The following is a 13,269-nucleotide window of genomic DNA, read 5'->3' as shown; positions in this document are numbered from 1 at the left end:
TCTTTAGATTTTTATTGTAAGACATTCATATGCATTGCTTAAAGTGTTTGTTTTCTGCCTTTCACTTCAGGCAATACATCAGTTCATGTGTCTGTTCTCCAGTATGCCAGGGAAAATAATCTAGAAATTTCACTGAACAAGCCTCAGGAGACTGAAAATCTCATCAAGATGGTGCACTCAATTAAACAGAGGGAACAAGGTCCTACCAGACTGGGTGAGTGATTATGTGGATGTTACTATTTATGCAAGAAGGGAGGAAAAAAAAAAGAAAGAAGTCCTGTGAATATAGTCTGATCTTGATCACCAATTTCTGTTAGTGTTTTCCACGAGAGTGCTCAGGTTTCTAATTCAATTATTATCTTTACTATATGTATATTTCTTGGTAAAGTTTCAATTTTCATTAAAACGTAATTTTAAATGACTTGAATTGGGTTTTATCTTAATGTATTTTGGAAAGAAGAGTAGCAGTTACTTTTTAGCTCTGAAATAATTCTAATGATTTTAATTCATTATCTTTCAAGCAAGCAAAATTTGATCAGAAAGTGAAAACTCAATCATAAACCTTTCAATATCAATTACTGAGATATTTAGCAGCAGAGCTGCTTATGCTGGATTTGATAGCTGCTCCCTCCAGCTGTTTGTTGCTCTTTGCTGGGCCAGTGTAATGGGTCTTGTTTTGAAACAGCTTAGAACCTAACTACTGTGTTATTGGGTAGTTTTGTTCCCTGTCAAATTGCCATGCTGGCCCCACAAGGACTCAGGTTGACGGAAAGCTGGGAATGGTGCCAGGAAACAGTGATCACCTACCAAAAATCACTTGTGAAACAGTGTATTTGCTGGAAATCTGCATCCTGAAACACATGTCCACTTCAAATTTTTATGTGCTAAAACATAACACAGATTTCCCACTGAATCTGTGGAAATTCAATACACGCATGTGTCAGTTGTAAGATTCAGCAAACAATGATTCTCTTACAGTGTAGCTGATCTTTCACCAGATACCCTGAGAATTTTGTTCTTTTGGACTAGAACTACATTTGCTCTGGCAGCAGCCTAGCTGGGTCCTGTTGAGGAGTATACAGATTTTTAGGGTCTTTGGCCTACAGTAGGCTGTAAAGAGTTGTTGGTACAGAAAAGTGAGAAAAAAACCTGACTTCCATAGTTCGCAGAAGGGTTAGCCATGATTGCTTTCTCAGCCTGGAGAAATAAAAATACCAGATGGCCAATGAGACTTCTATAGGCTCATTTTAGGATAAACCATTACATATGAATAGATAAGTTTCATGAAATCTTATATTGTAATGGGTATAGTAAACAATGCTGCAGAATAAGTAGAGAAAACATAATCTTTGGAAAATGAAAGGGGAGAAGCAGCCATATGGCATACTTGTTAGTGATTTGTTTATGTCTCATTGGAAAATACTCAGAAATCATGATTAAGGGTACAGTATAATAAGCCTAAGTGGAATAGAGTATAATTAATTCCTCCCAGTGAAGTAATGAAAATAAGCCACTGTGGTCCTGTCCTGCACTTTGCAATGTGTGAATGTGGATGGCTGAGTAGAAGGATTGATGTCCTTGGGAAATGCATGGTCATTCATTTCACTCTGTCTGTGCTTAAGCCTCTGGAAACACAGAGGCTGCTTAGAAAGTTTAGAAAGCTCTATTTGGATTCTGTACTTCCCTAGGAAATTTTTTTAGCTTATAGAGAACTTGATCAGATTTACCTATCAAAAAATATCATTCTCATCTGACCATCATTCTCATCTGTTTCTTCTCATCTGTGCTGGCTTCCCTGTTGCAGAAACATGACCCTATAATTCTTATGCAACCTTTGCTGACCAAAATAATCCTGTTTCAATCAAAGCTATACATGGAGAGAACAACTATAGGTCTGAGTCATATGACTGACTTTACCTTCCCTTAAGCCATAGGTGTCTAACATTTTGGCTTGGACTGCACTGTGTGAAGAAGCATTGATTTGGGCTGCATTTACATAGGTTTCTCGGAAAGTAATTCCTCCTATTTATTTCCATGAAAACTATATCAGATGCAAAGAGCACAATAAAACTCATTGATTGAATAAATTCTCAGCTACCAACCCTATTTTTTCAACATAGTCACAACTATTAGCTATTCATGTTTGGCAGTGATGAACAAGAGCCTGCATGTTGTGCTTGTAAAAATCTGTACTAGTGGAGGTGATTCACTGTTGCTGCTATCACTGCTGAGATGCACCACCCACCATCTCACTGTGTTCACATCCACTGTTTGGTCTCTAAAAAAATTCAGTGAGTGTCAATAAATGTCAGTGGGTGCCACTTTTTGCACATGGAAGAATTCAGTTCCACACCCTTGCTTCATAATCATTTCCATGTCAAATGCCAACTTGTCAGATTGCCTCTTTGGTGCCATTTGTCACACAGCAACAAAATGTAACAGAATCTTGATGGGAAGGTTCCATCTCTAATGTCATACCAGAAACAACCATCCACCTCTGATATTGTAAGCCAACATAAAATTAGAGGCATTATTTTTGGAGCAACCCTCATTAAATACATAATAGAGTTAATGTATATAAAGTAACAAATATTATTCTATTTTTAATTTTTTTTTTTTTAGTTAAAATATACGCAAAAAAAGCATAAAACTTGTGGGATATGTGACTTTGTATTTGTGAAACTAACACGATTGTCTGGTTTGATGGCAGTAGTTGCAATTCTTAATGAGATCTCTATATATTCATCAGAGGCTTTTGTTTTCTCTTTCTGTACTTCATTCTTCAAAATAGTTGTTCACAAATGTACATATTGTCAAAAAGTGATGACATAAGGCATAGTTTTGAAGTGAGGGGTATTTCTTTCTGGTAAGAGAGGTCTTACAAGAGTCTGGTAAAGAGACATGATCAAATTTTTAATTGCAACTCTATACATTCCATTTGAAAATTCACAAGTAATGTATTTATGTCGACTAAAAATGGAGTCACAAATAAACAAAAAAAATTAATGAATTTTTGCCCAGACTAAACCGTGACATTTTTTTCAGCAATTTTGAAACTTATTTTTAAATTCCTTTATTAAAACAGAAAGCATGGATGCATTTTCTTTGCTGTTTACAGGACTGTGTTTAGCCAATGTATCAAAACGCATAATCTTCTTCACCATGACTTGAACTGGCACTACACTGCACCCCATGCTCTGGTTTCAGCTCAGATAGTGTTAATAGCATGCTAATGTTTAGTTGCTGCTAAGGGGCCTGGCAGGGCTGGTCGTCAGGAAGAGCCCCAGCAATGATGGTGTGGGACAGAAATGGGGAGTGACTGTGAGCTGTGCTAGGCTGCATGTGGGCTGTAGGCTGCAGGTTGGCTATGACTGCTTTAAGTTGTGGCTCTAGCACGGCTCTAACAAGTGGCTTGTCTCCTAGGATGTTTTCTTGCACTCACATGCACAGCTGCTAAGAGAGCCAGTCTGTGCAATGCTGAACAGATAATACCCATTTTAAAAGCTGAGCTGCAAGCACACCTGTGTCAGCTGAACTGCTGATGTGAGCATATAATTGAATTAAAGAAAACAAGTGTCTGTCACCTCTCTGTATGGAGTTTATTCAACAGAGATTATTCCAGATCTGTTCCCCCTTCACCTGCCCTGATCTAAGGGCTCTCATCCAGTAAAAAACAGGTCTTTCTGACTTGCTTCAAGCTCACCTATTCCCTCCCATACACATTTTAACATTAATAGCAGAATATTGAAGTCTTATAAACAGACCTTTTAAAACATCCACATGTGGGATCAGTTTGCAAAAGCTAATTTGCTTAAAATAAAAAAAAATCTGATATTTTCAGTAAAAATAAATTAGTAAATAAATTCATGTTCTGTTAAAATCCTGAATTAAGATATAAAGACCAGATTCTGATTTATTGTCAAAGAAGGTTGTTTCTGACAGGTCCTTGGTTACCAGGTGCAATCTGGACTATCCACAGGCTTCATAGCCTTTGGCTGTTTCTGTAACTTTTCAAGTGCTAAGGAGCTATGTCTTTTTGCTTCTTTCCCAGGCAACTTTCAGTGCTTGTGGGAAACTGACTTCTCCTTTTTGGTTAAGTAGTTGCAGAAGTGTTAGCGAAATCATTGAGGCCACTGAAGACATGGACACTTCAGCTCCCAATAGGAACCTCTACCTATTTGGAGTTCCCTGTCACAGCTCCACAGGCCCACACAAGGGTATTACATTTTATTCCTCATTTCAGACAAAAATGAATAAAATAACTACAAAACTGTTTTAAACATTTTTCTGCTTTCCCCAGATTACTGACAAAATCATCAAATGTTGCTGTGTTGGTTTATGTTCCTCTGGATTTACTTATTCTGGAATGAATCTTGTTTGTTAGTTCTTGGATGTATGTCCAATATTATAGAGCAAGTTGTGTTCTTTCAGTTCATTCCATGATGTTCAGAATTATTTGCAATCTAATATCTGCAATTCAGATTAGCATATCTTTTTTTTTCATATTTTTCTCTCTTTATCCAAAACATTAATTATATTATTCAGAAAGGAAGAATCTAAGGTAATGCTCCATAGACTTCCAGTAAACATTTCCAACCTTACTCAGCAGATTTTTTGTCCTTAAAATCTTCTCTGACTGTGCAGAAGATGATTTCCACAAAAAACAAACAAACAAGAACAACTAATTATTGAATGGTCTTCTTCAAAACAATAAGAAAAAGATTTTAAAAAGGCCTATTTGTCAAAGTTGAACATTAATTGTTCATAAATGTAGACTTAGGCAATGATATAATTGTGAATAGTATTTTGTGAAATGGAATCAACGTCGCCCAATCAATTAAGATATTTTAAAGTGTTTTGTTATAAGTAGAAAAACATTCAAAATCTACACATTCAAACTTTCTACTGAACAGAATCTCTTTAGTGATTTAATTTCATCTGTAAAAAGTAATATTGGAAGAATATGTGACCTTCTGTAGACAAGTGATTGCTAGTGGAGATAAATGAACTAGATAGATGGAGTCTTACAGAAGAAGAAGAGCTCATTTTGGATTGTAATTCTGCAGTAAGCCAAATGGAGTCTGACAGGAATTCCTGAACATTTCCAGCTCTTCTGTTCAATTGCGGGCATCTATGTGGAGAGAGAACACTGAAGATGAGGCTAGGCCTCTAGAGAATAAATAGTGATAATGTTCTAACAGGGAAGAAGTTGTGTCTGGATTAAGATGGAAAGAGGCTGTCATATCAGGAAATGTAGGATATTGGAGATGAAAGGATGGACAAAGCAGCAGAATTTGAAAAGGTAATCCCACCTTCGAGGCAGTACTGCAACAATGGAGACATTTGGGTGCCTTCCCCACTCTAGGCTAGATTCTTCTAAGGGTTAAGTTCTTCCTGAAGGTCTGATTTCTTAAGGTAAAGCTTTGTAGAGTATGCAGTTGTTGTTCTCATGTTGTCAATAGTCAGTGTGCCGAATGGATTTCATAGAGGTTGTCCTTGCAGTAGCTTAGTGAAATTATCTTTGCTTCTGTCAGTTAAGAGGGATGGATAACAAAATAAATTGCAAAATGTTTAGGTGTGCAGAGCTGTTCTGAAGGATTGCTGGTGAGCTATCTATGATCTGATTTACAAATGTTTTTATTATTCAAAGCTTGTCAGTATATTCCTTATGCAAGCATATTTCTGTTTGATAGTTCTTTGAAGATGATTACTCAGAAGAATTAGTATCTCAGGCACTTATTTTTCACCATTCAGTGTTTTCCCTGAGCATCACATCAGTCATATAGTATCATTTCTGCTTCCTGACCTGATGATTTCCAAATCCAAGGGAGCTTTTAAGATTTTGAACAAAATTTTCTCTGAGTATTCACTTTGTTCACAATTAAAGAGCAGTGGTTACCCATTTTAGCTGGTCTGTGGTTTTTGCTGAGATTGAATTCTCTGGGAGCTGAACAACTTCAGTGTACCAGTAATGTAGTATGAAATTGTAGTGTTCTTTGAGGGCAGATCATATAGCCACCAGATGTCATTGTTATTCTGCAATTGGGAAACAAATACATTCTCACAGAGTCATAGAAACATAGAATCACCCAGGTTGGAAAAGACCTTAAAGATCATTGAGTCCAACCACAACCTAACTGTATTACCCTAACTCTAACAGCTCTCCACTAAATCATGTCCCTGAGCACCACATCCAAATGGTTTTTAAACACATCCAGGGATGGTGACTCAACCACTTCCCTGGGGAGCCTATTCCAGCGTTTAACAACTCTTTCTGTAAAGAAGTGTTTTCCTGATATCCAACCTAAATTTACCCTGGTGCAACGTAAGTCCATTTCCCCTCATCCTGTCACCTGTGAGAAGAGACTAATCCTGCTCTCGCTCTAAGCACCTTTCAGATATTGGAAGAGAGCAATAATGTCTTCTCTCAGCCTCCTTTTCCCCAGACTGAACACCCCCAGTTCCTTCAGTTTCTCCTCGTAGGGCATATTCTCCAAGATCTTCACAAGCATTGTTGCCCTTCTTTGGACCTGCTTGAACACCTACCTCAATGTCCTTTCTCAAGATTAGTCATCTTATTTCCTTTTGTGTAACACAATGATAATACTTCAGGAAAAGGTCATTACTAAAACAAGAATCATGACTTTATCCTTGTGGCTATGGAAAGGCAGTAAGATTTTCAGTACATCGGAGATCAGGGATATAAGGAAGAATCTTTTGTGTTGGGGTGTATTAGTAATGCTGCTAGGGACTTAGTAGCTTTCTCATGTGGCAGCAATAAAGAAGGCACTAAATATCCTTTGAAGAGAAATCCTGTAATATTCCAGTACTTTATAACCTACTAATAATACATATGATTTAGTTTTATATCCCTTCCTACGATTCTATGAAATCTCATAATGGTTTCGGTTGGGGGGGAGGGAAGACACACTTCCAAGATCATCTAGTTCTGACTGCCCTGCCATTGGCAAGGACAACTCCCACTAGACTAGATTGCCCAGGACATCATCCAGCCTGGTCTTGAATGTGTTTAGGGGTGGGACATTAACAGCTTTTCTGAGTATTCTGCTTCAGTGCCTCACCACCCTCTGAGTAAAGAATTTCTTCCATTTACCCTCTTTATTTTAAAACTTCTTGTCCTATCACTACAGGTCCCTTCAATCATGTCCTTCATTTATCTTTTATTCTTAGGCAAAGCCATTGACTTTGCAGTTCAGAACGCGTTGTCAGAATCCTATGGAGGGAGACCCAATGCATCAAAGATGATAATAGTCATTGTGTCAGGGAAATCAGAAGACACCATGGAGACTGCTGCACTCACTGCAAGAATGAACAGTAAATCTCATTTCACTGACATTATTTTTAAGCAGAGTTGTTTTTTTTTTTTAGGTAATTTGCTAGAACAAAGGGTGAAAAATTCAGGCACTTGTGTGTAAATTTACTGATACAGTCTTACTGTGTCTAAAGTTCTGGTAAGAAACAGGCCTGAAGAAAACCTTCAGGGTGAAGGTTCCTTTGAATTACTGGTAAGATCAGGACTAATCTGCAGTTTAAGCTGCACAGTTTACATAGACTTCTCAGTTTAATGGCATTTCATTTTCCTGGTTCGTATGAACAGACAGGCACATCTGAAATGTGATTTAATGCTATAAATTCAATATGGCTGCAATATAGTGAATCTTGAAAGATTCATAAATAAATGAAGGATTTAGTCAAATTCTGTACTGACTTGTATGGGAACTTGGTTCTGGTATGAGTGTTTTTTCAAGTTTTCTGGCTGTAGCTTCTGCACCTCAGTTTCTTCAGGTATTCAACTGAGGAACAGTGACTTCATTTGTTGATTGCTTTCGGAGTTCTTGAATAAGGCATGGCCTAAATAACAACTGTTATATTTTAGCTAAATAAATTGAAAATAATCCAATTGCAATCTAATTACAGAATGAAAAATTTTCAATATGTTGTTTTCTTATCTGAAAAAAGTGAGGATGTTGCCAATAAATCTGTATCTTCATTCTGTTGACCTTACATAATATTATTATGTTTGTGATTTCATTTTAGCTAACACTAATTACAACATCGCAATTTCTACCTTAAACTGCAATTAGTTTATGTGAAGGGAGTGATACAAATAATATGTGGAAAATTAACTGTTGAAAGAAAATGTTCCTAGTAAATTTTTTAGGAAAAAAAAAAAAAAAAAAAAAAAGAGAAATCTGCATTATCCACTGAAAATCTTTTATTATCTTATCCTAGAGGTGTCCCTGTTTCCTATTGGAGTTGGTAATGGATATGATGAACAACAACTCAGGACTTTGACTGGGCCATTGGCTGTTAATAGAATCATGAAACTCAAGAATTTTGAAGACTTATCCAGTACGGTCACATTGAATAGTGAATTTATCAATAAAGTGTGCATGGGTAAGTCCAGTATAATTGTGTCTTTGTAATTTGAGCAAAAACAGAAATCAAAACACAATAAGCAACAAAAGAGCTACAGTGTGCTGAAATGTTTCTACCTATTTCAATGATTGTAACTTTCACTTAATTTCATGCAAGAATCCAATGATTTTTCCTGAGCTGAGAACTCAGACTAGATCTCCTTTAGTATTGTTTCAATGACAGTCTTAAAAAATGCTGACCTATGTCACCACCATGCTGGGTAAACTGAATTTGAGGCCTTTCAGCATGTATCCAACTTCTATTCCCATTAATGAGTTCTCTACAAGTTTTTAAACTGCGGGAGCTTAAACTTTCATGTATCATCTCCTTAATAATGATGACTGGTCTCTAACTGAAGGACACCAGAAAAACTCAACTGGTCATAAATGAATGGGACATGCTTCAAAGTGTTGTGTCCAGTTCTCGGCTCCCCACTACAAGAAAAAAAAAAGAGAGGCATCTCTTGGAAGAGGTCCAGTGGAGGGCCATGAAGACAATAAAGGACCTGGAGCACCTCTCCTATGAGGAATGGCTGAGCAACCTGGGTCTGTGCAGCCTTGAGAAAAGAAGACTGAGAGAGGAGATGTGATAGATGTCTGTAAATATCTAAAGTGCGGGAGATAAAAGAACAAGGTCAGACTCTTTTCAGCGGTGTGTGGTGATAGAACAAGGGGAAATGGCCACAAATAGGAGAATAGGAAGTTCCACACAAATGTGTGTAAGAACCTCTTCACGGTAAGGGTGATGGATCACTGGAACAGGCTGCCCAGGGGGATTGTGGATTCTCCTTCTCTGAAGATATTCAAGACCCATCTGGATGCCTACCTGCGCAACCTGGTCTAAGGAGCCTGCTTTGGCAGCAGGATTGGACTAGATGATCTCTAGAAATCCCTTCCAGCCCCTATAAGTCCGATTCCGTGATTCAAAATGTTAAAAGCTAGTTGTGAGTAAAGATTTCAAATAACATTCTTTTCTGCACTAAGCTTTGGTATCTGTCTGTCTACAAAGAATTTAACCAAAGTTTAAGAAAAGGAAGAGTAAGAAAGACTTAACTGTTTCTGGGGAAAAACAAACAAACAAACTACTACTGTAATGTATGGGAGAGGAAAGAAGTGTAAAATATTTTATAGGTTAATTCATATACTTGTAGATAGTTCTCCTGCTAACAAATTTCATTTCAACTCTTGTCATTATTTTACTTGTTTTGCCTCCTTTGTCTGTGTATATATGGGTATTTATTTCTCCTGTTTTATTATTACATCCATCACAATAGCATCTGTGTAACCTCTCTGCAAGCCAGTGTCTCATTGTGTTAGTCATTGCAGAGGTTTTTATCAGCTTTAGTAGTATTTATGTCTCCATTAAAATAACAGAGCCAAATACAACCCTGAGGGAGTTGCAGGTTATGCACAGTTCAGCTTTGAGATATCCAATTAGTCTCCACTGGGATCACTTCTGGCATTTTAAAAGCTCTCCAGAGCATCAAACAGCTGCCATTTTCTCTATTTTCTTTTAAATAAGCTTTTGAAGAACCACTTCCTCTCCTCACACTATAAAATATGTGATGTTCTTACCTTAAATTACATTGATATAGGATGAGGAGCAGGAATTTGAAACCAGTAGCTATTTTCTTATTGCAATATGTGCTATAATCTACATGTGGAAGCTTCATTTAACTATAAAACCACATCCAGCTTTTCTAACAAACAAATTGTATGGTAAAAAAAAATTGAATATTAATCTGAGAAATCTGTCTCTTTCTGTTGATGGTAAAACCATCATTATGGAGCATGAAATGATTACCCTTTTTTTCCTTCTTTTTTTCCTCCCTTTATTTAATCTTATTTAATTTTCCTATATTCCATAAAGTAATATTGTCCCTTCTGGACTCATATAGTTGAATTTCTTGTACAGAGTCCTGTTTTTTTTTGTTATTGTTGTTGTTTGTTTTTAATGGAAGCATACCAAGAATAATATTATTAAAAATGTTTAAAAGACTTCCAAATGCTTTCAAAATGTATTACTTGTCCTGGAAAAGAGCATATAAGGCATATATGTAGCATAATTCAGTAACACATAAAGAATTTTCTAGTCAGTGTTTTAATTTCCTGGATACATGCTCATCCCATAGCACTTATGTATCATTCCACTTAACTTCAGGTGTGTTATGAAAGCACATAAGCATGTGCTTATATTTGGAATATATAGCATATATATATATATATAGCATGTATTATATATATATATAAATATATGTATATCATGTATAATATATATATATTATAGCACGTGCTATAATTTGGAAGCAAGTTTGTGAACATCTAAATGGTTACAGAAAAAAATTACACATAACAGTATTATTTGAATTTAATGAAACTGAAAGTATTCTTAGTACAGCTATTCTCATATTTATACTAGTTGCTGACACTTTGCTTCAGGTTACTCTCTGTATTTTTCTTTCTGCATTGAATAAATGTGTATGTGTGGAAATTCTTATTACCTATTAATTAGCAGAAATATTTCTGATTCAGAAAACAAAAAAGGCTGGAGCCTTCCTTAGAGCTGTAATCTTTTAAGTACCATCTGGGCAGAAATATATGTCAATACGAAGAAAAATTACAGCCTAAGAGGTTCAATACCTTTTTGTTCACAGGATATTTTCAGGACCAGTGCCATTGTAGAAGTAAGATAAAGCTAGCAGTAGGAAAGTGTACTCATTCTTTGACTTTCTCTTGTACATTTTGGGCAAATGCCTGTAATCTTCAGGTGGGAAACTCAAACAGGTTTCATAGCTGAGTACAGAAATACTTTCTACAGTCTGTAGGGGAACTGTTAGGCCACAACTTGAACTTGTGATCGAGCACCTGGTGAAGGGGTGTGTCTGGCCTAGTGAGCACAAATTGTTTGCACCTGTGGCTGCTTGTTGTAAAGTAGTGCTGCATAGCCAAAGAGCCCTTTTACCTGTTGGTGAATACTACTCTTCTTCTGTATGTGACTGTTAACCAACCTGTGAATGCTTTGCTTGGTATCATGTAGAACCTGTCACAAGAAATTCTGCTACTTTGTAATCCAAATGTTGTCTAATTCACACTTTAAATTAAATAGCCTATATTTTGGCAGGCATCACCTTCATTAAGCTTTGGTAAGGGAGTCAGGTTGATAAAAGATGTTTGTTTCTCTTTCAGACCCTGTCAGAGAATGTATAGATGAAGATGGAAACAAAAAGGAAGTAAGTTTACTGCTTGTAGCATCCATGTGGTTTTTAAGTTACAAAGTTTACGCAGGATGATGAATGCCTGAGTAGGTGTTCTGAAACAAGAAGTATTGGCTAATATTAAGGTTTTCTTTCTGAGAATGATTTTTGAGGAAGAAAATGGTGGTGTTTGAACTGACAGGAGGTTTTTATGCATGCCAAGGAGAGTTAATCCAAGAATACCTGATCTTGCAGTATGTTGAATGTGACTGAAGGCAGTGTAGAGCCAAAGTATTACATCTGCCTTTCCTGAAAAAGAAAAAATGTACTTCTGCCACCTGGTAAAAACTTCTCGGAAAGCTATGTGTTCCCAAAAAGTATGTGTATAGGGGAAGGTAACATTGCTGTCCAGACTTCTAGAAAGTGCAAGTACCTCCTCCCTATGGAAATTTCATCACAAGATAATTATTATGTGATAATTTTCTCTCTAGGAAAATTCATGCCTTCTTAAGGCATTTCTGAAATGAAATTAGAGTTCTTAGCATTTGTTTGCATAGAATCTTCTATTAATCCTGAGAAAATTATCAGAAATTTTAGCAAAATTACCTGCTCTCTTGAAAGTAATCCTCTGTAGAGAATGATGTAAATATTATAAATGATTCAGATCTCAGGTGAGATACCAAAGTTATTGAGTCTACGTGATGCTTCACACATTCTAAGATGTAAGCATAAGCTTGTTACAACCTTATATATTTTAGTAAGCGTCAGTTACGAATTCTATTCTGATTTATTTTAAATTTCAATACATTGGAAGTATCTTGATTTTTTTTTTCCCTTAAATGACTGAAAGGAGGGATGTGGCTAATAAGGAAATGCTTTTGAACTGCTTAGACACAGAAAATATGACAGTTGCTCCAAAAGCCATGCCTCCTATTTATTTCCATGGAAACTACAACACATACAAAGAGCATGATTATACTTTATGATAGAGCAAATTCTTAGACACAGAGTGCTATTTCTCAACATAGCCAACAGCATTAGCTATACATTTTCACCAGCAATGAACAGAAGTCTGCATGTTGAACTTGTAAAAATCCGTACCAGCAGAGGTGACCAACTGCTGCTGTCACTGCTGCTAAAGCATGTCACCAGTCACCTCACTGTACTAACATCCACTGTTGGATCTCCATAAAATGTTCAGTAAGTATTGATGAATGTCAGTAGGTACAATTTTTACCACATGAATGAATTCAATTTCATACCTTTGCATCATATTCTTCATATGCCAGATGCTATTTGTCGGTTTGTCCTGCTGTCATTTGTCACACGGCAACAAAATTTAAAGAAATATTGTCATGAAAATTCAACCTGTACTGCCATATCACTGACATCTGCCTCTGATACCACGGGACAACGTAATAAAATCGAAGGCATTACTTTGAATCTATTTGAGTTTTTGTATTCATGCCCTGCGGTGAGTTCAAATAGCTCTAAATACAAGCTGTGTGGAGAGCCACTGTTTTAATATGATTTGAACTTGCTGCATGACAGAATATGAGAATGATTATGATTTTTTAAAATGTAGTTTATTCTTTTGGGCACTCTTTCTCTGATGCTTTTAAACAGGATTGCAAGTG

The 13,269-nt window shown here is 36.4% G+C and overlaps 1 protein-coding gene across 8 annotated transcripts in view; it reads left to right on the top strand.

The window, feature by feature from the left end:
• The window catches only part of VWF (von Willebrand factor), a 139,919-nt gene that overhangs the window by 73,704 nt on the left and 52,946 nt on the right, over positions 1-13,269 (top strand). For all 8 annotated transcript variants that reach the window (XM_090148114.1, XM_031597117.2, XM_031597118.2 and 5 more), the window contains 4 exons: positions 71-214; positions 7,192-7,335; positions 8,254-8,418; positions 11,625-11,668. In XM_090148114.1, coding sequence (XP_090004240.1) covers positions 71-214; positions 7,192-7,335; positions 8,254-8,418; positions 11,625-11,668 — 497 coding nt within the window. The remainder of the gene's footprint in view (positions 1-70; positions 215-7,191; positions 7,336-8,253; positions 8,419-11,624; positions 11,669-13,269) is intronic.

The sequence above is a fragment of the Phasianus colchicus genome, chromosome 1 (assembly GCF_987193195.1).
Source record: "Phasianus colchicus chromosome 1, bPhaCol1.hap1.1, whole genome shotgun sequence".
Taxonomy (NCBI): domain Eukaryota; kingdom Metazoa; phylum Chordata; class Aves; order Galliformes; family Phasianidae; genus Phasianus; species Phasianus colchicus.
The sequence above is the reverse complement of the archived record's forward strand: the minus strand, read 5'-3'. Positions and strand labels throughout refer to the sequence as shown.